The 26977-nt window shown below is 33.1% G+C and overlaps 1 protein-coding gene across 1 annotated transcript; it reads left to right on the forward strand.

Moving 5' to 3' along the window:
• Positions 1-14804: 14804 nt before the first annotated feature.
• Positions 14805-15583, forward strand: LOC140958264 (germin-like protein 9-3). The gene has a single exon (XM_073415648.1). It carries the CDS (start codon positions 14845-14847, stop codon positions 15457-15459), a length of 615 nt encoding a protein of 204 aa, XP_073271749.1. The 5' UTR covers positions 14805-14844; the 3' UTR covers positions 15460-15583.
• The last annotated feature ends 11394 nt before the right edge of the window (positions 15584-26977 follow it).

The raw sequence follows: 26977 nt of genomic DNA on the forward strand, positions 1-26977 counted from the left end.
GAGAAATTTCTGGTTCTTTACCAAATGCAAGCTGCAATGAGGAGTATTTATGATATGCACTTGGTCTGATACGAATTAATGCAGTAGCATGTAAAATTGCATGTCCCCATATAGAAATAAGGAGCTTTGTTTTCATAATCATTGGTCTAGCAATCATTTGCAGACGTTTAATCAATGATTCAGCCAATCCATTCTGTGTATGTACATAAGCAACATGATGCTCAACAATGATTCTCATAGACATACAATAATCATTGAAAGTCTGGGAAGTAAATTCACCAGCATTATCAAGTCTAATTTTCTTGATTGTATAATCGGGAAATTGAATCCCCAATTTTATTATTTGAGCAAGTAATCTTGCAAATGCAACATTTCGAGTTGACAATAAACATGCATGTCACCATATGCTGGAGGCATCAATCAATACCATAAAGTATCTGAATGGTCCACATGGTGGATGGATTGATCAACAAATATCACACTGAATACGTTCAAGAAACATTGGTGATTCAGTTTGGATTTTGGCTGGTGATGGTCTTATAATAAGTTTTCCAAGAGAACATGATTTACATTGAAACTTATTATTCTGAAAGATCTTCTGTCTTTCAACGGATGACCATATGTATTTTCTATAATTCTTCGCATCATTGTTGAACCAAGATGTCCTAATCGATCATGTCAATTAGTTAATATTGAAGAATTATCAACTACCATGTTTGATTCAATGTGACTTATATGTGTATAATGCAATCCAGTAGGGAGCATTGGTAGTTTTTCAATAACATATTTCTTTCCTGATTTATATGTGATAAGACACATATATTTCTCATTCCCTTCATTTATTGTTTGAGTATCATACCCATGGGAATATATATCATTAAAACTCAACAAATTTCTTTTCGATTGTGGTGAATACAAAGCATAATTGATCAAAAATTTTGTACCATTAGGTAACAAATATTGTGCTTTACCACAACCTTTAATCAAGTCTACATGACCTGATATTGTATTCACCATTGTTTTTGTTGGTTTTAGTTCCAAGAAATATCTTTTATCTCGGAGAATAATGTGCGTTGTATCACTATCAGGTATACAAACTTCCATGGGATTATTTCCTTGTTTAGCTTTGTTCATGGCATTTTCCATATTTGAACTTCAAAAAATATGCAATGAAATAAAATTACTGACAATAAAATACAATACAATACATATTTAAAAATATAACACACTATAAAACATTATCATACGAGTACATGGAAAAATAAAATATTTTACATATTTATTCCACCAGTAAATTGATCATTATCTGAGAAATCAATCAGAAAATCTCCAGCATCAAAATGAGTTGAATCACTCAAAGGTTCACTGTGTTCAGCAAAGTTGGTCTCCTTTTCTTTCCCCTTTATTGATTCTTTATAAAGTTTGCAAAGGTGCTCAGGGGCTCGACAAATACGGGACCAATGTCTTGGAGTACCACATCTAAAACAAGAACTTTCAAATCTTTTTGAGTGATTCTCATTAACACTTATATTCTCATTATGCCTTTTCGGTGGATGGTTTGGGACGCTCTTTTGAGATGAGTTATAGAAATAACTATCTCGATTATTTTCAAAACCACGGCCGCGTCCACGACCACGAACACTTCCACGTTCACGTCCACGACCACGACCTCGATTTTGTCCTCGACCAAAATCTTGTCTATAACTTTGATTTTGGTTTCCAGGTTTAAATTCATTTTTGCTTACGACATTTACTTCAGGAAATGCCGTTGAACCAGTGAGTCGTGCCTAATGATTTCTCATTAACAGCTCATTGTTCTTTTTCGCCACAAGAAGACAGGCGATGAGTTCAGAATATCTCGCAAATCCACACTCTATATTGTTGCTGTAGAGTTATATTTGATGCGTGAAACATGGAAAATGTTTTTTCAAGCATTTCTGATTCTGTAACCTCATGTCCACAAAATTTTAATTGCGAGATTATTCGATACATCGTCGAATTGTAATCACTTACTTTCTTAAAATATTGGAATCTCAACATATTCCATTCATCACGGGTGGTCGGAAGTATAACTTCCCTTATACGTTCAAATCTTTCTTTTAATCCTTTCCACAGAACCATGTGATCTTTTTCGATGAGATATTCACATTTCAAACCTTCATCAAGATGTCGCCGCAAAAATATTATAGCTTTTGCTTTTTCTTGTGATGAAGATATATCATTTTCTTTAATAGTCTCGCTTAGACCCAATGACTCAAGATGCATTTCTACATCGAGAGTCCATGGCATATAATTTTTTCCCGTAATATCGAGTGCAACAAATTCGAGCTTTGTCAAGTTTGACATGGTGGTACTAAAAAAAATTATGATGCATTTTATTAGTTAATGAATATTGCAATACAAAGTAATGGATAAACAACAAATACAAGTATTCGTAAAAATAAAGAAAACACACGAGGAGGATATTCTCCGATAAATACAAGATTCGTGAGTATTATAACCAAAATAATTAAAAATAACCTTGAGAAAACCATCTTCTTTTTTCTTCGAAAATTTGATGAAAAATAATTTTTAGANCAAAAACTAGCCGTTTTGTTACCGTTTATGACCGTTGGTGTACAAAAAAATAAATGTATGTATTTGTATAATTTTATGGTAATAATATGGTGTATATAATATTAGTCATGTTCAAATAATTATGTATATCATATCACATTATTATAATGAGGTGTCATATTTTGTTTAAAAATCTTATAGGCTTTTATACTTGTCGTATCTCTTACCGGGAGTGTGGGATGTCGTCTTAACATCCTCCCAGGATTTATAACAAGTTTTTTTTGAAAAATTTATTTTTATTATTTCTGATCTTTATTATATAATAACATTATATTATATATTAAATATATACACAATAAATAAATAAACAATAAAATAAATATTATTACTTTTGTTACCTTTTTCTTCTGTTTTGGAGCTTGGAAAAATATGGAGGACTTTTAGAGCTTCGTGCTGATAACGTGTTGTGAAAAAGTAAAAATTTACGGTAAAAAGTTAAAATCTCAAACTCTCAAAATTATCACACTACACACTTTATAATATTTTTCTCTCAACTCAATTGTGTTTTTCTACACAAATGAGAGATCTATTTATAGAAAACCTTTACAAATAATCCAAAAATAAATTCATCATTACCTACATCATCACACACTAATTTTCAATATTTACAACTCTTATTTTCAACATTCAAATATTCAACACACATGTTTTAAATATTAATTTTCAACAAATTATAATGATTTGATAAGGGGAAACTATCCTCCCATGCCATGCATGGTAAATGCTAAACTAGGGATTTGAATACGTGGATGCAAAATTTTCGAGACCTATATTTATTAGAGATTTTACATGTTTGTAAATTGACATGTATTAGCTTCTACTCATATAATCGATCAGATTTGATTTTAATATAATAACTTGGCTTCTTGCCAGATTCGACCAATTCTAGGTTCGACAGGATGGCTCTTCTCTTTATTATTAATATTAATATTAATATTAATAATAATATTATTATTATTATTATTATTATTATTATTCAGGCTGGTTCAGAATGCCATTCTCTTGATCTCTTTTCGTCAAAATTAGAATAAGTCTGCAGTTGATATTTTATTTATTCATATTAAACTCGTCTAATAATTGTCAACGTATAACATTAAAAACAACGAATTCTTTCAATGTCTATAATGGGAAAACAACACCATAAAATTCCAAGCATGCATTCATGAAAACAAACTCTTATCTAGTTCGGTACCTCTCGTTTCTTCTCTGTGTGTGTGTGTGTGTGTTTTTTTTTTTTTTTTTTTTGGGATAATCTAGAATTGGTCCACTCTATAGAGACAAAATAAATAAATAAATTCAAAAAAGCCTACATATCACAAATTGCACGGCCTTTTACCATTTCAATTCTTCATTTATCTATATAAAACATTTTGAACAAGTGTGTGACAGCCTGAAAATCCCTTGGTTAAATTATGATATTTTAAATTTGGAAAAAAAATAGAATAAAGGATTGTCATGGTAATTTTCTGGAATGAAGTTATGTGGGATTTATAAAATTTAATTGTCTTTGGAAGAAAAAATAAAATATATAATTGATTATTTTTTGAAATAACTAAAATAACGTCAGATAATATCTGGGTTATTAATACATTTATTTAAAATTTATTGGGTTTATTACATCTACAATTTTGGGGTTTTTAAAAATTTTTGTTTTTAAATTACCAAACTGTAAAATTTTAAAACTACATGTTAAGGATAAAATTTGAANTATATATATAGTTATATTGAACTTGAGAAATCTGGATCCATATAACGGCCATATTAATTGTTATGGAACTAATGCATATTGAGCCATTACAATCGAGTTAGTGGAGACCGTCCAACCAACAGAAAGTCAATCGTTGTGAATACATTGTCCACAATCAATTTGTGAGAACTCAAATTTTTGGGTATATAATTATTTATTTAAATATAGACGTGTATTAATCTCGAAAATCAAGACTGAGATATCCATCAAATTTGGAATATAATATTACATAGAAAGAAATTTTTCACAACAAGGAAGCATCTCGAAATTATGGAAGAAGCATCTCGTAATTTATGGAAAGGGTATCTCAAAATTTATGAAAGGAACAACTCGAAATTATGGAAGGATTATCAACGAATTATGCTATGATTTTCACCTCGCCCCTATAAATATCACTGCCTCATTCTTAAAAATCACACCTTCAAATTCATTCTATATTTCGAAAATCCTCCCCCAAGTGCTGCAACATTTTCGAAGATTTTGCAAGGCGAAGTTCTGTCCATTTTCGAATGATACATTCAGGCCAAGATTATGTAAAAAATCCGATCTCAACCATTCAAAATACACTATCATATGTTTTGAACATCATATCCAAAATCAGCTAAATCCAATGGTTAGTTTTCTGTATATAGTCTTCGTAAGAAAACTGCTCAGATTTAGGCGGAAACAGCATACCTACGGTTTTTTGTCCATAAACAGATCAAAACAACTTCCAGATCAGATCTCCACCGTTTATAATTTAGTTGACGTAAGTTTTAACGTAGTGTGAAATTTGAACCTGATCCAACGGTACAATAAGTAGCAAATAATTATGCAAAACGACTGATTTTTTAGTCGAAGTGCTGCTGCATTTTGGAAGTGTCATTTGCATGATTATTCTATGTTTTCGAATTCTTCAAGCAATACTAATGTAAATGGGCTTGTTTTAAAATATGTTGTGTATGAATTATTTCGTTTTTGAAAGTTTTGGTCGAACACCATTATTCTGTTTCTACCCCTTCTTGATACGATTATCGTACATTATATGTTTTGTCACTGTGAGGATTCAACTGGATATGGGTAGGACTCCCAAAACATGATAATAATGGCCCTTACACGGTGGGATTATAACCGTTATACGGTCTCGCCCCTTTAGAAGAGTAAAATTTGGGGACTGATATATTTAAACCATGAAAAATAGAAAAAATTCAGTGCCTAGGCCAAGTTATGTTTATGTTTATACTTATGATATGCTATGCATGATATGTTGCTTTTCGAAGATCATGTGTATTTGTTATGTATGTGCTCAAACGTCTCCTACTTAATGAGTGAAAACTATATCGCTCACCATTTACTCTACTCTCTCCAAATAAGTCAGAAGAAGAAATCGAGGAAGATGAATAATATTAGTTTTGGGGCTGATAATAAGATGAATCAAGAAGTTTACTTCATTTTTCGCTTATTTAAGTATTTTATTTCTCATTGTAAACGCTTTTACATATTTTTGTTTTTTTAAGAACGTATGTTGGGATCGGAAAAGAGTTTAGAGGAGAGGGGGATGTGAATGAACTCTTTTAAAAAAAATTTCGATTTTAAACTTGGTTTTCAACCGTTTTGAGGTGGTTGAAAATTTTCTTCAAACTGTTAGAAATATGAACCACTTAAAGTGCGGAAACGGTTCAAGATTTCTAATGATAAGTAAACCGTTGGCAATCTTGTTAGAAAAAATATAATGAGAGAAAATAGAGCTGAAAAATAACGACACAATGTTTTTTATGGATGTTCGGCAAAACTCCTACGTCACCACTTCTTCCTTTTCAGGAATGATTCCGCTAAAAGACTTTGGCTTTACAAAACTCTTTGTAGCGGCCCACTCCAATCAGGACTTATCACACTGCCTGTTTTGGAACTCTTAGTGATAACTTTACATTTCTGGATTTTAAGAACACTTAGTTCATCGGACACCACAACTTAATCAAATAACCAACAGGTTATTGATATGAATAATCTGATTTAAGTAGCACGAAAATGATCCTTGAATGATCGAGTATCTTTCTGTTCAGTGCATGCAGATCGAGCGATGAATCAGATAAGCTTTGAATGCGCTCTAAATTTTTTCAAGTATGCAAGCTGATAATTTTTTATTTTTGCTGTGAGTTGAATGGTTTGTTGCCTCTGTTGCCTCCCATCTTGCATACAACTCTTGTTAATATAAACGATTGTTCCAACGATCGGGAAGGACGAGCAACGTTAACATGAGATCCTGAGCAGATGTGTCGTTGTCATCTTTAAGAGCATTAATTGTCCTTCAATCGATGCATTTAATGATCTTTTTGCTCAGCATAGTTCTGAATCACATTTCTTGAGGAGTTCCTTTTATGGTAATAGTTTTCCGCATCAGAACTTTGTAATCTACACTTAATCTTCCTTTTCTGGGATATTGAAATAAATGCAGATCATTCTTGGGTGTAGAGACAAGTTGACTTTGAGGCGGTGCAACTTTTTGAATATCTGGAGCCGGTCAGAGAATGTCTTTTGAGCAATAAATAGCTCTCTTTAATGATCCGGTTTTGAGGAAGATCATTCAAGTCCAAACTTCTTTTTATCCAAAAATTTGTAGGCGGTCTGAAATTCACGCGGTTAGTCTTTTTGTGCTTTAGCCGGTTGAAATATATTCCAGTTGGTGAGCTGGGCGGTTGAACTGAGACCTGTTACATAGGCGATGTACAGCTGTTTCCTGAAACAATCAAGTGCTGTTTTGATTTTGTCAATCACCAAAATTTTTGGGTAATAATTTCTTAATAACATATGTTGTAAAGACAGTTTTATATTTGATTATGAGTGATAAACTGGTTTTTGGTTTATACCGTACTACAGAACTTGTTGTTTTCAATTGTGTGGTTGTAAAACAACGTCGGTGTCGACTTACCATGGTCTCGGGGCGTGACACAACCAGTTGTCTCCGAGTTATTTTTGAGAATGTTCTCACATACAAAAAATATTTGAATGTTATTCTCTCTCTTTGAACAGATTCTAGTATCCATTAAGTATCCAAAATAATTTATTGCTCAAGTACTATAATCAAACAGACGACAATTACACATGACAATATCTGCATCAATATCGGATATATATTACAATTGTGTCTACTAATCACATTTATTAACGTCAGAGCCAATATCTATAAAGAGATCAGAGCTTCATAATTTTTGGATTACTAAAAATCATAATCATTTGCGTATTAAAAATCATTTGAAGTTCTCTACAACATATCATAAAGTTTTATTTATTCGATATGATTGCACACACTACAAGTTTTTATCAAATCATTTCAGGATCATTTGTGCTTTTTATTCACATTCAATTTTCTGTATTTGAGCTAATTTGTGTAGTGAGTTGATTGTAAAATGTCATAAGCCTGTTCCTGAACATATTGTCAGTTTTTGAAAATTTTCTAGGAGTTTCGGCTCAATAAAGTTGTTGAACCGAACTGAAGTGTGTTTGTACAAGGTGTTGTACCAATCAAATATTCTAGTGGGATATTATTGATAAAACTTTGTCTTTGAACTTCCATAAACAAATTCTCGATTTTTTTTATAATCAAATTTACCTTTTATTATAGTTTGAGTATATCAATTCACTTTGTACCGCAAGCTTTTTTCTCACTTCTAAATACTTTTAGTTGCTTTATAGTACCTTGTATGATCGAGATTCTAAATCGAGTTGTTAATTTTGATTTATTTTGAAATTTTAATCGCAAATATTTTATATAGTTTTCTTGATCTCTGAACTATGATATACGCAAATAGTTTCTTTTAATAAAATAACTATGTTCTTAAAAGAAGAATATGATGATTGAAAGATTTGTATGCATCCACATTTATCATCTCAAGATGAAGATATATGATATGTCATAACTGACAGGCCACTGATGATTATGAAGGCCAATACTATCGTTGAAATAACAGATCGAGCTCCGTAAATGACCGAGAAACCAAGATCAGAATAGACTGCCGAAGACAATAAGAAAGCCAATTTGGACAATGCTCATAGGGACATTCTCTACAAAACTCTGGACCAAAACATGTTCAGCAAATTCAAGACTTGTTCTATAGCCAAAGAGATTTGGGAGAAATTAACTCGACTCGATGAAGGCAATGACCAGACCAATGAAAAAAAGAGATAATGGCTATGCAGAAATTTGATAGCATAAAGATGAAAGCTGGTGAGACTATGAATGAGTTTGATGAAAGATTTAATAGTATTGTAATCGATCTAGCTGCCTTTGGAAAAGAGTACAAAAATCTGGAAGTTGCTCTGAAAGTGATGAGAGCTCTGCAAAAGAAATGAGACAACAAGACCATAGCCATGCAAGAATCTAAAGATCTGAAAAATCTTGCATGATCTATTTTATGTTCCGAAAAGCTATGAGTTTGAGCTGAGAACCAGAATTGAAGGGGAACCATCCATTCACCAAACAACAAAAGCACTTGCTTCAACAAAAGAATCCCCCTCAAAATCAGTAGAACAACTGGGTAATGATGTCATGTCACTCTCGTAAAGAAGCTAAGAAATTTCTTTCATGAGGAAGAATCACAAAATTTTCAAGGTTCTAATAGAAAGAACAACTACAAAAATGAATCAACTGTCGATGATCAAACATGTTTCAATTGTAAAAAACAAGTAATTTCATTGTAGATTGTACCAGACCGTAGAAGATGAGAAGAAATCATTGGAGAAGAGGAGATCCAAAGAATAAAGGAAATCTTTAAAAAGAAGAAATGACAAAAAGTGTTAGTTCCTTAAGAAAGTAAAAAATAAGTGGGTTGAGTCAGACTTTAAAACCTCCAGCTCATAAAGTTCATCTAGTGAAAGTGACAATGAACCAGTCGAATGCTTGATGTCTGATGTTGAGCCGAAGATCACCTAATAAGAGGTATTTGACTTTTGCTCTGAAGAATTTACACGAGAAGATCTAATTACTGCATTAAATGGTATGGTTATAGAGTATAAAAAACATTCGTAATCATTTGAGGAAGTCATGGCAAAAAATAAAGGTATGTCGGATACGCAAATAAATCGAGCTATATGTAGAACGATAAGTTTGACGGTTTGAAGACAAAAATGAGTATGATAATGACTGAAAATGAAAATATGCGAGCTAAATTCCAAGTTATAATAATTTAAAATCTAAGGTTGATCCATTGGGTCAACACATAGAATAAATATTTTGTTTCAAAGGTTGAAGCATTTGGTCAACACTTAGAATAAGTCTTTTGTTTCATTGAGAAAAATGCATGAACTGAAAAAGTAAGTTGGTGACAAAACTGGCTTAAGCTTTAGCAATATGATTGTGATTCATTTGAGAGAATTACTCAAATCGTATCTGGACAAAGGCAAATCCAAGTTTATGAACTTTTTTTGATCAACACGATATATGAACATATAGAGCCTTAAATTCATATTGTTGGAACAAAATATTTATGTTTTGGTTATAACAAATAATTAAGGCAAACTAATCTAAGATAAACTGAACTCCAAACCAAACGACTATGACTATGTCTATAAGCTAATCTGGTTTACATAAACTTGACTAGAACCTAAACTGAAATATATCTTAACACTCTTATCATTTTATCAGTTATCATCATTTAGTCTCAAGGACATCGGTTTACACCAGAGGACTAAATCAACTGCATGACATTTTGTACGGATGTCAGGAATGATGACCTGGACAAAAGATGCAGCAACAACTATAATTATTTGGAACATATCTTTTTTGAAGTTTGTGACCGTTGCAGTTCAGAATCTATAAATAGAGATGAAGATCAGTTGATATGAGGTTATTAAGTTACGAAGTTACCAAGTTACAAGAACAAAAAGTTATACAGTTACAACAACCAAGTTTCAAGCATTCAAGTTCAAGAAAAACTGCTCATACACTGACACAAACTTTACAAAATATTATATCTGATCATTGACAATCACTAAGTGCTTGGAATTCTTTATAATTCATTGTATCCAAGAACAATTTGTATATTATTTATTCGTTCAGTTAAGTAGATTAAGAGTTTCAGTTTTGGTAGTGTTAAATCCAAACTAAACTGGATTTTTGCTAATTTCTTGTGAAGATGAAAGCCTTCTAGTGTGAGCCTTCTCAAAAGAAAGAGAGGGTGATGTAAGAGCTTGAGTTCTCCTAACATCCATAAACAAATTTACATACATTATACTTTCAGTTCATATAGTTAAACTATTATTTGAATTGTTCTAATATGTCAGTTTTGCTTCTTTCCGCACATATTTTGTTAGCCAATTGACATTAATAATCGAGAATACCAAGTTCAGTTTCTATCCAGACTTAATTATTTTTGAACAAAGAAATTTTAAGAAGTGTGTGCTCAACTCCCTTTCTAATCACTTCAACCAATTCTATTAAGTAGTGTCATAGTGAGGCTTCTTTCCATCTTTGAACATTTTATAAAATGACTTCATTCAACAAGATTCCAATACTTTCCATAGAAAAATTTGATGACTATAAGATAAGGATACATGCTTATTTAACTGTACAAGACGATGATATGTGTCACATCATTATTGATGGACCAATGACAATTATGAAAGCAGATACTATTGTTTCTTTAACTGATGGGGCACATAAAAAATTTAAAATCCCAAATCTGAATGGACAAAAGATGATAAGAAGAAATCCAACCTCGATAATGTGGCTAAAGAAACACTGTATAAAACTCTTGACAATAACACATTCAGCAAAATCAAAATGTGTAATACTGCCAAATAAATTTGGGAAAAATTGATTCAGTTGGCGAAGGTAATGAATATACCAAAGAAAACAAACTCTCTGTGGCCATACTTAAATTTGATAATATAAAGATGAAGCCTCGAGAATCAATGTCTAACTTTGATAAGAGAGTCAGTTGAATCGTGATTGAACTTAGTGCACTTGGAAATGTGTACATCAACCGAGAAGTGATCTTGAAGGTGATGAGAGAAATCCCAAAAGAATGAGATGTCAAAACTATAGCAATGCGTGAATCCAAATATTTGAGCAAGATGAAACTTCTTGACTTATTTGCAGATTTAAAAGCTTATGAATTCGAATTTAAAACTTTAGAAAATGATCAATCTACCTCACAGTTGACTAAGGCCCTAACTGCTGTAAGATTGGAACCATCAGTTTCAATTGATAAGTCACCCAAGCAGTTGAGCAGTGATGCCATTTCACTATTTGTGAAGAAGTTTGGGAAGTTTCTAAGAAAGAATTAAAGCTAATTTCAAGACTCTCATCCAAGATCTTATCAGAAGATAGAATCAATTGGTGACTCCAACACTTGTTTCAACTATGAAAAAACTGGACACTTTATAGCTGATTGTACAAAACCAAATAAAGATGATAAGATAGCATTTGAGAAAGGTAGAAAGTCCTTTAACAAAAAGAGATCCATGGATGAAAAAAAATCTTTCAGGAAAAAGCATGACCAGAAGGTGCTGGTGGGTGAAGAAAGCAATTCAAAGTGGGCTGACTCAGACTTTGAGTCTTAACTAGAAAGCTCAAGCAGTTTGAGTGATTATGAGGAAGCGAAGTGCTTAATGGCAAATGATGCTGAGCTAGAATCTACTAGTGAACATGTATTCTATTTTAGTTCAACTGATTTGACAAGAGATGATCTTGTCAGTGCACTTCATGAGAAATAGTACCAAAGACTTTTTCTCTCATTCGAAGAAGTTAAAGCTAAGCAAATCGATCTGCTAGACAACAAAACTGAACCTTACTGGAAATAGTTTAGTAAAATGTTAAGTCTCAAGGCAGAGATTTCTAAACTTAAAACTGAGAATGAAAGAATACTGGAGGAGAACTAGATGTTAAAATATGAGAATATGAAGCTAACTTATTTAGTTTCATCCTCAAACAAGTCTTCATTTTCCTTAATTGAAATGCAAGAGTTGCAGAAATTATTTGGAGACAAAAATGATCTCGGTTTCAACAACAATGAAAGCATTGTTGAGACAAGCACTCAACCAAAATTGAGAATTTGCAAAAGAAAGTATATTCACTTTGTTAGATCCAGTTTGGTATATGAATACATAGAACTCATCCCTCAAGTTGCAAAGCCTGTTGAAAATATGAGTAAAAGTAGAAAGTTTAATGTTGGTTAAGTGTCTAAGAGATCCAATGCTAAGCCAAAATGGATGCCAAAACAAACCAGTTTTTTTAAGCATAATTCAATAAAAGGCAAGCCTAACTGATACTTTAACAGTAATCTTGTTCAGAAAAGATACATGAAAATCAATGAAGTTGAAAAGGCTAGCCTAAACAATATTTTTTATTTACTGCACATAGAACACAACATACACATGCATAAGCACAACCTATTTGAAACACATCAAGTGGTTGGTCAGTTAAACTGAACCAAATTTGGGTTCCAAAAAGACTAATCTAGTTTGGACCCAAGAAGGAATGAAGACCAAAAATTATTTTTAATTTGTGATTGTAGGATGAACTAATCGATAACTCAATTTTGTATTTGGACAGTGAATGTTCAAGGCACATGACTTGAGAAGCCCAACTGATATCCCAGTTGAACTACTCAACCTAGTGAACCAATGTGTTTCATTGCTTCACTTACCAAGGAACTGGTTGTGGCACAAGATGTTAAATCATTTAAATTTCAAAGCCATTACAAATCTGAGCAAAAATGATTTGGTGATTGATATGCCCAAAATTGAAGTTTTCAAACAGTATTTTCAGCTTGTCATTCTTGGAAGCAAGTTAGGCCATCTTATAAAAACAAAGGGTGTCACTCATCAAACCGAAGTTTAGAACTGTTACATATGGACTTGTTTGGTCTTATCTCAATCAAAAAAATTATTTTCGACGTTCGAAATGTTCCTTGAGTGTCATATGATTTATAACATTCATATGATGTTTTAGTTTATTTACCTATGCGTTTAAGAACGCTGGACATCAAACCAGTATAGGATTAGCAAAGTTGTTCTTTCTTGTAAATCATGATTACAATCTATTCGCTCATACTTCTTTCGAAACTACACCCAACATCGCCACTTGGTGATCCTCAATGGAGTCGATAAACAGATCAAAATGCATGCTAGTACGTAGAGCTTTTATGTTGTCCCAGGTCAAAGGAATAATGATGTACAACAATAACAGCAGACTATTCCACTCGATAAGTGATAACTACTTGGACAGTCCGAGGGAGAGTTTTTCAGTGCATTATCAAATGACCACCCATATGTATGAATGGACATCTCCGTGCCCTTATTAATGAAATAAGACATTTACATTGTAGATGTTAATATCAAGCTCAAACGACCTTTATCCTTATTTTAGGTAGCTGATTCGACTTAGAATCTGTTTAGAATATATGGTATGCTTCTTAATGTGTTTCATGATCTTACGTTGAGAGATATATCTCATCATACCTATAATATATTCAAGGACTTTATTTATGCAGTTTGCATGAATATACAAATAAAGTAAATTTCATAGTTGGATAAAATAATAAAATATTATTAAAACAAATATTGCTTTTCATAAAAGTCAATAAAGTGAAGCCACAAGTTGCTTCGTTGGATATCTATTTTAACTTAATTAATTATATCCCCAATTAATATGATAACTTCCGTGATGCAATGTTGTATGGAAAGGAACAATCAATTCCTCCGGAGGAGGTGCAATATGCCATAAAAGGCGAAGGAATTACAGAAAATGATGCACACAAATGGCCAATCACAAGGTGAGAGCCTAATGGCTCGTGGAAGATCTGAGAAGAAGTCTCCAAATAATGAAAAGAACAGATCAAGGAACAAGTCAACGTTCAAGTGCTTCGACTGCCTTAATTGTCCTGATAAAAGGAAGAAGCCACCAGAGAAAACAAAAGAAATGGCGAGGCTTTGTGGCTTTGAGGACTATGATTCCGACCAAAATCCATAGTTACACAAGTTAATGGATGAAAAAAACCTTTTTCCCTTTGTTTATTTTCTCTTTTACTAATCTAGTAATGCTGATATAGTCTGCTAGTTTGCGAGGAATATATGCTTCATCTTTAATTTTGTTTCCGTTCTCGCCCTCGAATTATGATTGGGACTGCACAGGTGACATGTGCTGTCAGTTGTTTGATGTGGTTTTCTTGTTGATATATATTAGCTCTCACCGAACATTTGGATTATTAGTGCAACAACAATATAAAAAAACAACAGTAAGCAAACAAAACCAAGTTAAAAGCATATCCTTATAATACCCACCACAAACATGAAACGACTCCAATAACAAGATTTCACTTTGAAATCTCAAAAACAAAGCCGGCGTCGTCATCAACAATCTTGGGATTTCACAAAAAACTTTCACTCCTTTTCTTGAAATCCCAACTGCTATATATATATATATATAGACCTTAAAAATCTCCCAATACCAACCACCAAAAAATCCTTCAACATCATATACAAAGAAACCCTATTGTATCCTAATGGATTTATTCAAGAAAGCCTTCACGGTTTTTTGGGCCTCACTTCTCATACTGCAAATGGCTACGGCCGGAGATCCTGATATCCTCACCGACTTTGTCCTTCCACCAAACACAACATCGGTCGACGGAAACTTCTTCACCTTCACTGGAATGCGATCTCTCGTGACCGCTCCGGTCCCAGCAAAGTTCACCGTCCTAAAGGCAACAATGGAACAGTTCCCTGCCTTAAATGGACTCAGTGTATCCTATGCTGTTCTCATTTATCCAGCCAGCTCAGTCAACCCGGTTCACACTCATCCTCGTTCCGCCGAGCTCTTGTTCCTAGTCCAAGGGTCACTAGAAGTAGGGTTTGTGGACACAAAAAACAAGCTTTATACTCAAACCCTACAAACGGGTGACATCTTTGTGTTTCCAAAGGGACTTGTCCATTTTCAATACAATGCTGACATAAAGAATCCTTCATTGGCCATTTCTGCGTTCGGAAGTGCGAATGCGGGCACTGTTTCGTTGCCGAATACCTTGTTTAATTCGACAATTGACGACAATGTCTTGGCTTTGTCTTTCAAAACCGATGTTGCCACTATTCAAAAGCTCAAATCTGGGTTGAAGGCCTAATTAGTACACTTGGAACTTTTCTTACAAATAATTGTTGTTTTTTATTTTCAGTTTATGTAAGGCTTTAATTTGAGTGGGGAATTCGGCAATAAATAATAATATGAATCTTCTAGATTGATTTGTTTGATGAAGTTGCCCCTTAATTCTTGCTTATCGATTGATCGGTTTAAGGAGTTATTCATATAATCTATTTTAATATATATTTTTTATATCTCGTGTGTAACCAAATGAATTATACATGTAGTTATTCATGAATTTGTCTCCTATGTGTTTAGTCGAAGTAAATTATAAAAACCCATACTGCAGGGGACATCAAATATAAGATATGTAAAGAAAATAACCTTAACTTCTTTTGTAACGTCCCGAAGATCGGAAAGTCCACGTGAACCACGTGCATGCAAATTATTAAATTTTTTGGTATTTTATTAAATTCTTTTAAAGCACAAAATGTATGTTTATTTCATTAATTTGTGTTTTAATTCGTGAGTTATTTAAAGTTCATGCATAATTATTTCATAATATAATTTAATTCATGAAATTTTCATAAGTTCATGCATTAGGGTTCTAGGTGCATTTCACGTCCGAATGAGGATCGGAGACCGGAGAATTTTCAGAAAAATTATGTTTATTACATGATTAATTTTAATAAGGTGCTTTTAAGAGTATTTTCAAAAATAAGATTTTATTGGGTATTTTTACCGCAAGATTTTATTTTTAACGGTACGTAAATTTTGTCGAATCGGGGGACTTTTTGAGGGTTCGGCTATTATTTTCAAAAACTTTCCAACACGAAATATTTTACCGAATGTGTTTGGATTTAATAAACCTACTTTTAGGCTTATTGGGCTTAAAATCTTTTTTTAGCTTTTAAATGTTAATTGTTGGCCCATTATTTTATTATTTAATTAACACTTAAACACCCAGTTAACCTAAACCTAAACTCCACTCAGCCGACACACTCCTATCAGCAACAATTCTCCTCGCTTTCTTCACCAGCAACCCCAAGAAGGCCTCGGTTCTTGCTTGTTCTTGCACCCAAGGATCTCCGGCGCTCCTCTCTTCATTCTTCTCACGTTTTTACATTTACCAGGCACGCTTTGGACCATTTTTCTGCATCATACCCGTGTTATACACTGATGATGGTGTTCATGCATAAAATGTTTCGATCTAAGCATTTCCATGAAAGATCTTTTCGGTTTTTATGTGGGTCTCGTTTCTATGAGTGTGGCTCGCGTTTTTTCTGGTTTTTGGTGCAAGGGGCTGCTGTATTATGATGTTAAGGGTCTGTTCAGATCTTGGTTGGTAAGGTTAAGTGCTGGTGTGCGCAGCTGGTTGGGTTTTTGATGAAATAGACGAGGGCTGATCGGGTGTGGGTTGTGAGATGGTGCGATCCATTCTTCCTGCTACACCAGCTGTGCGAAGGCCTTCTGAATCCCTGGACCAGACCCTGGTGGGTCTGAGTTGGGGTCTGGAATGGCTTGAGCCATGATGAAAACAAGGGAACGGTCGATCAAGCTAGGGAGAAGCATTTTGGTCTCGGTAGGAAGCTTGTTGCGTCTTCTAAATTCCTAGTGGTTAGGAGCGTGCATGGGGTCAGTGGCTTGGTTTTGTTAGGTGCCTGAGGGTCGGATCGAGGTCCTTAGTAGGCTGGTTCATGGCTGGGGAAGCGATTTATCTTGGAGCGTGAGTGGTTGGGAGACAAATGCACATGAGGTGGGGTAATGGGATAGGACCGAGAGTTCCTTTCAGGTTCTGGAAAATTTCATCCTTGGATTAACAGCTTAATGACAGTGTTTTGCGACCTATTAAGTGTTTTTAAGATATGATAAAAATTTGGAAAAAATTCGGTTAAGTTTCGAGTCGATTCAGGTTAAAACCGGGACCCCGGTCCAAGTTTTAAAACGAATCGGTTAAGTTGTGAACTTGGCTTGAGTTTACATCTAGGAATGTTTTTAAAAATGTTTTGGGATATTTTAAGGAGTTTGGTAAACTTTGTGTCAATTTTTGAGGTCCAGGTGTGAAACGATAATTTTTGGGTTTTCAGGGGCAAAATGGTCTGAGTTTACATCTAGGAATGTTTTTAAAAATGTTTTAGGACATTTTAAGGAGTTTGGTAAACTTTGGGTCAATTTTAGAGGTCCAGGTGTGAAATGATAATTTTTGGGTTTTCAGGGGCAAAATGGTCATTTTGCACCCGGGGTGAGATTTTGGTCAAGTCAGCGCCCTGAGCATAAATTAAGATATTTTAAATGATTATGCATCATGTTTACGGTTTTTACGCAAGTATGATAAATACGGTGCATGCTTGGTTTAAAAGAAAAATTATGTATATGCATGTTTTTATTAAGTGATGAATATGATGACACGTTTTGAAGGAAGTGATTTAGTTGTGACTAACACGATGACACAATGACACGATGACATGTAAGGCCCGGACTCAGTGGGCGGGTAATGCCGTCGCTGATGATCCTCGCCGTCGGGTACCGCGGTTACACGTAGATGGATCCATCGACTGACATGATGACATGATAATACGAAAGTCACAGCTAATGAACAGAATTCAAATTAAGATTTTAACACGTATATGCTGATACGATGATACATGCTATTACCATGTTTTGACAGGTCACGGTTACGCATACGATATGATAACATGATGAGACATGTTTTGACACGTTACGATTTTACACGACACGTTCATATTCATGTTTTTAAGCTCATGAAATGTATGTTTATTATGCTATTTTTCATTGTTGTGTGCTACGTATATGTACTTGTTATTACTGGTACAGGTGTGTTGAGTCTTTAGACTCACTAGGGGTGTGTGATGTAGGTGAGCATTTTGATCAGGGAACCAGAGGTGCCGAAGACTGAGTAGGCAGGCGGCATGTGCGGTGATACGACCCGAGGACCATTATTTTTCCGCATATTGATTCATGTGTTTTGAGAGGAGTTACGCATTTTTATATGTTGATGAATTTACGATTTTTACACGTTTACGTTTACGTTGATTTTGGATGACGTTAGTTATTTTTAAACTGCACTACTTTTATTGGCAAATAAATACGATTATTTTAAATGTCATTTTGTAATTGCGAGCTTTTAAAAAAAAAAACATTTCCGTATTGTAAAACGAGTAGATGTTACATCTTTTCTTCTTCGTGAGCAGAAGGTGATCGTTTCCAAATTTAATTTGAAACATTCAGATGCAAAACAAAAACAATTTTAATGTCTATAAGAAACTATTACAAGAAGAGATTATTTCATTGGGTAATTTTGTTCTTGTAAGTGGTTTTTAGTATTGTAAAGTGTCAAAGTTTGGTTTCATCAAATAACTTGATTTTTTTTTTGTTTTGGTCTTTTTTTATTCGAAACCACCAAATCAATCAAATATGATTTATCTGGCACCAATCGTCTCATACGTGATATGTGTGGTGAGAATAAATCTTATATTACATATATTAAAATTCATCAAAAAACGGAAAAATAGTCAAAATGATCTCAATACTTCAAAATAAGAAGAAAAAATTTTGTTGTATCCTTTTATTTTTGTTTAGGTAGATTTCAATGTGTAATATAGAATTTATTTTTGTCAAATGAGTTTTATAGGAGAGCATTGATATGAAATAAACAATATTCGGTGGATCTAATAGTTTCAGGCAAAAAAAAAGACTAAAATAAAAAATTCAAGTTATTAGATGAACCAAACTTTAATAAGTTACATGACAAAAATCCAAAACATGATAATTTACATGGCTAAAATTGTAATTTTTCGTAATTTTACATATCAAAGTATAGTAAATGCACATGTGACCCTGAAATTTTGAAAAAAAACATCAATATCTTGTCTATATGTTTTCTCGTCATGCTTTTAGTTATCTATATTGTCAAATAGGTATTCGTCTCAAATCTTTCATTTGTTGCACTTGTACTTAGTGAAGATATGAAACACCATAAAAGTTTGCATTATTTCAATGTACATCAGCTGGAATTTTTAAACAAAGGAATACAATGAAAAAAAGAAAGTAAAAAGGCAAAGACAACATAATAAGGCTAAAATTTTCTATTCAAAGAAAAAATCGCAATGAAACAAATTATATGAAAATTACAATTTGAATACGAAATTTTCTTTCAACTTAATCAAATAAAAAAAACGTGCAGCTAATAGAAATATTGGTAGCAAACCTTATCATAAAAATGAAAATTTGAACAAATTAAACATTCATCTAAATATTATATCATGAATTATATTTAATTAGAATTATACTAAAGTCCCACATATCTCCAATTGAAATGAGCTTTCTTGGGTAAAGTACATAAACAAATTCATGAGAGCTTATTCCCAAAGTAGACAATATTATACTATCGGGGAAAAATGTGAGTTCGATTGCACAACAACATTGTCCAAGCTTTGCTCTCTATTCTTATAATGTAATAAATGTTGGAATACCGTTTTCTCGCACCCAAAGCGTAGCGGAAATTTAAAATTTTTTGTTCCAACGTTCGAAATGTTTATTGATCGTCATATGATTTAAAACATGCATATGATGTTTTATTTTATTTACCTATGTGTTTGAGAACATTATACTCCAAACCAATCTGGGATTAGTGGAGTTGATACTTCTGGTAAATCCTTACGAACATACTTTCTTCCTTTTTCGACAGTCAAATCAGATCCATGATCGAAAATTGGATTCCTTATTTAGATCACACTAGAGATCTTAAACAATTTTACGTCAAGATTGGATTGCATGAATCCCAGAAATCTAGTGGCGATGCGACCGTGGAAGTGGCCGTGAATTTTTCTTGTGAAGAACTAAGGTGGCTGAAATTTTTGAGGAGAAGAAAGGGAAATACAAAATTTTGTCTGCCAAAATCTGTGTGTAAAACTTGTGGTATTTCATATGACCCTCAATTAAATATTTTTAAGTTTTGATTCCTAATCACATAAGGAATCCTGGCCATATTAAGATTCATAATCCAAATCTCATCAGGATTCCTATTTTCATTAATTAATTAAACTTTTCATGTTGTACATAAAATATAAAGTCAACTGTTGATCATGCATAATACACACACGTATCTATACATACATATATGCATATGTACATGCATAGAAATATATGTAAAATTAAATAACCATTATTTAATTTCTTAATTAATTGTTATTCTATAAATTAAAAAATTCTAGACTCGTCTTGAATATTTCATTGGAATCATGTATATTTAGTAGCCATCAGTACTAATATTATTATTTAATTTGTACATTCTAAATTTACTAAACAAATAATTGTGAACTTATTATAACCCCGATCGACGATCTGACGACTCTGATATACCGATGGTACAAATCTTGTTCATGTAATGAAAATTAAAAATTTCAAAGATCAAAATTTCGACTGATCCATTTTTGGCAGCTACCAATTTTGTGAACTCCTTTACCAAAACTGGCAGTTTTGCTCTCCTCATTAATCAGTATTTAAGCTAGCTTCCACTACTTTCAATACATAGAATCTACTTATAAACTCCTCTATAACTAATCTGTTTGATCTCCATCAAACAACAGTGGCCAACTTTTTGAACTTGATTATCTCAAAGGTAACACAGAATCCGATATTTGTGTGATCATCAATGGTTTAGGGATACAACTATCTGTTTGTTCACAACTTCATGTGATTCAAAATAACATTTATTCTTATTCAGGCTTATCCTAATCATCCTCATTCTTTTCATTAACACCATGATCAAGAACGTCAGAACTCAAGTCTGACTGTACCCATCAGATAATGATAAGAGCGTCTAGTAGCATCGCCCATGATCCCCAAGGTATCATTGATATTGTCTGCAAGAACCTTAAGTTATGGTTAACGTATAGTACGGTCCCTTCAACTAATATATCCCGATCGAATCTACAACCACTGGTTTATCGACAGTTGCAAATGAATTAGAAAACGGTTGAATATATCTTTGAGTAATAATAGTGACATATTATGTGCAACTGAGAAACGCGTTTCTAAAATGCAAATGTCTTGCTCTGACTAGATATTCCTTGCACTACTAACTCGTCAGATCACATAGGATATATTCACCCATATGCAAACAGTAAATACCCGACTAGAATGGATTTGCTCCTACGTATTTCAAAATTACACCCATCCTCACCACTTGATGACCCTCAATGAAGTCAGTAAATAGATCAAAGTACAAGCTAGTACATAGAGCTTCTAAGTTATCCCGGGTCAAAGGACTAATGGTGTACAACCATAATCGCGGACTATTCCACTCAATAAGTGATAACCACTTAGACAGTTTGAGGAAGAGTTGTTCAGTGTATTATCAAATGATCACTCATTTGTATAAATGAACATTTCCAATCCCTTACCAATGAAACATGACGTTTACATCACAGATGCTAGTCTGAAGCTCAAGTGATCTTTTTCCTTATTTTAAGCGGCTGATTCGACTAGGGACCTGTTTAGAATATACGATATACTTCTTAATGAGTTTAATGATCTTACGTTGAGAGGCAGACCTCATGTTACCTTTTGCATATTCAAGAACTTTATTTGTGCAGCTTGCATGAGCATACAGATAAAATAAATTACATGAATTTGATAAAATTGTAAAATATTATTAAAATGAAGATTATTTAAAATATTATTAAAATAAAGATTATTTTTACATAAGAGTCAATAAAGTCAAGCCAGAAGTTAGTTTGCTGAGGACTTACTCTAACAATGGAATCAAAGAACCCGTCAGAAACATCAAGCAACAGCTGTTAGAACCGAAAACCAGAAGATGTTTCAGTAGAGAGAATGCGGTTTATTTATTACTTCAATCTAGTTCTTTCCTGATATGTACATCATCTAGTATCATCCTACAAGTCCTCAAAACGATTTGGTACTCCAAGAACTAGCCAGAAAATAGAACAACCCGAAAGCATTAAAGAAACGAAATAAGGTAGCCAATTAAGAAAAATGAGCTATTGTCGTGTTCCGGATTTTGAGTCCTTTTGTTCCTAATACCAATGTTAATGTTTGGAAAAATGCAACAAATGAGACGAAAATTTGATTTAAGAGCAGCTGCGAGCAATGTGATGTTGGATCTCGGTTTTCTCGTGCCCAAAACGCAGCGGAAGTTTAAAATTTTTATTTTATTTTGACAATAAAAATATATTTGTTTAAGCATTCTATGGTTTTATAAATTAAACATACATAGGATGTTTAAAACTTTTACCTTTGGTGAACAATTTTCACTTGGATCTAACTACGTCGGTATAAGCGAACGTAGCTCTTGTTATAAATCTCATGTACGTTCTTCAAATCTTCTTTCTTCAATCTCCTAATCCGGACCACGACTGGATTACTTGTTCTTCTAACTTGCACTAGAAAGTATAGAAGGATTTATCGTTGAAGATTAAAAATCGAGAGACGGCTTAAACTTTTCCTTCAAAAGGAAGTGGCCGAAATTTTGAGGAGAGAAGGAGGAGGATTTTCGAAAATTGTGAATTAATTATTTTTAACCTTAAGCCTAATACACAAATATATAAGCTTAGGGTCCATTAATAAAATTAAATACTTAATGGTCTTAATCAATTAATTATTCTAGTCCAACTAGTTTAATTAATTAATTAATCTTTTAAAATCCAATTAAGAACCTTAATAATATGTATGTTGGTCTTGTACTCTTACATGCCCATTATACATATACTCATTACATTTAATTTAAATCACTTATAAATTCAACATTTGAATTTAATATTTAAATTATAAATTCAACTCCTTGAATTTATTACCTTCAAAATTTAATATTTAATAAACTCAACTTTTGAGCTTAATAAATTAAATTATCAAATTTTATAAATTCGACTCCTTGAATTTATTCTCTCCAAATTTCATAAATTCAACTTCTTGAATTTACTATCTCATAAATTCATCTTCTTGAATTTATTTTCTCAAAATTTAATTATCATAAATTCAACTCCTTGAATTTATTATCTCAAAATTTAATTATCATAAATTCAACTCCTTGAATTTACTATATCATAATATAAATTCAACTCATTGAATTTATTCTCTCAACGAGAACAAACGATCCAGTACTTGTGTGTGACCCTCAATGGTTCAGGGATACAGCTAGTCATGGGTTCATAACTCCTTGTGATTCAGAATAACATTTATTCTTATTCGGGCTTATCCTAGGTAGCTCCATTCTTTTCATCAACACCTTGATCAAGAATGTCATAACTCATTTCTGATTGCACCCATCGGATCATGGTAAGAGCGTCTAGTAGCATCGCCCCATGATTCCCTAGGTATTACTGATAGTGCTTACAAGAACCAGTCGATTATGATTAACGTAAAATACGGTCCCTTCATCTCATATATTCTGATCGAATCTGCAACCATTGGTTCATCGAGGGTTGCATATTAATTCGATAACTGTGTGACACATATAATAGTGGCATCGCGTGTACTATTTGGAAAACTCCTTCTCCAATGTACATCTTATACTCTGACCAGAGATTTCACGCACTATTATTTCATCATATCACATAGGATATCCCAACCCGTAGGTGAGCGGTGAATCCCCGACTACAATGCACTGGCTCCTATATGTGTCGCAATTGTACCCGACCTCGCCACCTGATGACTCTCCTGGAGCCGGTAAACGAGTCAAAGCACAGCCCTAGCATATAGAGCCTCAGTGTTGTCCCGGATCGTAAGGACTAATGGTGTGCAATCATAACCACAGACTTATTCTCTCGATGAATGATAACCACTTAGAAAGTCCGAGGGAGGATTGTTCGGTATAATCATCATATGACTACCCACCTGCATGTTTGGACGTCTCTATGTCCTTACCAAGAAACGCAGTACACAACGTCACAGATGCTAGTCTCAAGCTCAAGCGACCTTTATCCATGTTTTAGGCGGCTGAATCGACTAGGAACGAATTTAGCATATGCAGTGTTTACAAATGAATATCAACATCGAATTACGACTCATTTGTATTAAAGCATAATCAAGGACTTTACCTATGCAGCTTACATGGGTATACAGATAAAGTAAAACGAATCCATTAAAAATTAAATTATATTAAAATAAAGAGTGTTTATTACACTTGAGTCAATAAATTTCTCAGCCAACAGTTGGCTTACAGAGCATCTACTCTAACATGTGAGACATATATAGGTGCCATTTGGACCGTCATGCCATTTATAAATGAGATATAACAATGTAAGATATGGTTACAGATTTCGTGTTCAGATCTATTCCATACTTCTATTATGACATGTTAGGCACGACTAATAAGTGAGTTAAGTTGGACGATTCAAAATCTGACTAAATGATAGCAAGATGCATGATTCAAGGTATTGCATATATTTTTATTTATTTATCTACTCTTGATTTTTATATACAAGACTCACCTTGAGATAAGGGAGCAATGCTCTATGATCATTACTATTGAAGTGCTCTGAGTTTTAGATCATGTTTACTGCCCTCCGATGGTTCCCTGTTCTTGACCGTGTGCATAGTGCGTCGTACCTCATTTACATTTGTTATTATTTGAGATAATTGATTGTTGAGCCTATGGTTAATTATATGTGGAGTTGGAGGCTATACGATGACCAATTAAGGGATGGAATTAAGAACGTTAGAATCGGCACTTGGAACTTCAAAATTTCCATTTTTATTCATTTAAGTTTTTAAGTCACAGCTTTAATTAGTTCAACAAATTGTTCCTTGTTTTAAAACTCAATCTTTTTCTGACATGTCATTAAACACGTCAACAATATCTTACGCTATGTAAGATGGAAAAATGTAAATCGAGCTCATATCATTTTGAGGTATGTGAGACTTTGGTTGTATTCCCAACAAATACCATAAAATTAGAGTTCACGACTGAACACTTGAAGATGCTTTCTCGGTGCCTACTGCTGTTTTGAGTGTTAGCTAGGTTGATGACTCCAGCTTGCTCTCCTGCTTCCATTTGTTTGGTTTACTGGTTTATATGCTATGAAGGTGTGTATATATCTATATAATGGATTTGTTATGAATTGAATCCCAAGAATACAATGAACTCAATGGCACTAGTGACAAATTCCAAACATTGATCAGAGCATTCTCAGTGAATGAATGTAATTGCTCGATTAAACAAACAATCAATCAAGAATATCAAAAACACAAATCAAGAACACAATCAAATTACGTGGTTTGGCTTTGAATAGCCTACATCCATTGGAAGAACAACCATCCAATCTTTTATTGATCACTCCACAAGAATGTTACAAGTACAATAGTAATACAACATGAAAAAAACAATTAAAACGGAGCTTTATCCTCTCAATCTTCCTTGTGTATCTTCCACACTCTTCTGGGTTACTTTCTGGATTCTTTGTGTATTGTGATCGGCGAATGTGGATCTTATTTGCAGCATAAAATTGAATTGTCCTTCTTAATGCTTGTAAGCCCTCCTTATATATGTATATCAGTGGTTTGCATTTTCCATCAACTTCCATGCTAATAACCAAAGACCAGACTTCCAACTGCCTTGCGGTTTGGGCCCAACCACCAAATGCAATCTTGAAATCACTTGTATTTTAATAGCATGCCAACTTGAGAGGCACTCATCCTTATACTACAATCTCTACCTTGACTCCAAAATTTTAAAAGAGTTCATTAATTCCTCTCTAAACTATAATATGATCACAATATTAGGAATGCAATTATTCATGAGATTTATATTATGTGAAATCAGATACAACTACATCGGAAATTAAAGTAGGATTATGATTACCCATCCTATCATACCAGTAACGGAAATCCATAATGACTAAAATGAGAAAATTTTAATTTTAGTAATGTGAATTGGCTTGTTTTTTATTTTAGTCATTTAAATTGTCAAAGTTTGAATTTCATTGTGTAACTTGGATTTTTTCTTTTGGTCTTTTTTTGCCCGAAACTAATAAATCCATCGGATATTGCTTAATTTACACTGATAATCTCCTACGTAGCTCATGTGACAAGAATAAAGCTTATATTACACATATCAAATATACATAAATAAAAATAACAATAAACNTTTATTTAATTTAACTAATATGGGCTTTATTCTCGCCACATGTGTCACATAGGAGAAAATCAATTTCAAATATATCATATTTAATGGATTTAGTAGTTTCAGGCAAAAAAAAAGAGCAAAACCAAAAAAAATTTTAAGTTATTGTGCGAGAACCAAATTTTGACTAGTTACAAAACAGAAACCCAAAATAAGTTAACCTACATACTAAAATTCCAATTTTATATGAGTTATATCATAGGCTTCTATTGCGAGAAAAAGGAAATAGTGTGTGGTTATAGCCGACCTATCTATTTATGTGATTCACACTAATTAATAGTACACTAAACAAAAAATTGAATAAATATCATGTCTGTTAATTTTTTTTCTATATATTATTTGACGTTTGCCTACAATCTACAAATTAAAGCTAATTTTCAATCCCAGTTTAAATGCA

The sequence above is a fragment of the Primulina huaijiensis genome, chromosome 15 (genome assembly GCF_012295235.1).
Source record: "Primulina huaijiensis isolate GDHJ02 chromosome 15, ASM1229523v2, whole genome shotgun sequence".
Taxonomy (NCBI): domain Eukaryota; kingdom Viridiplantae; phylum Streptophyta; class Magnoliopsida; order Lamiales; family Gesneriaceae; genus Primulina; species Primulina huaijiensis.

Coding starts and splice junctions, on each gene's coding strand:
- LOC140958264 (XM_073415648.1), top strand. CDS start 14,845: ATGGATTTATTCAAGAAAGCCTTCACGGTTTTTTGGGCCTCACTTCTC.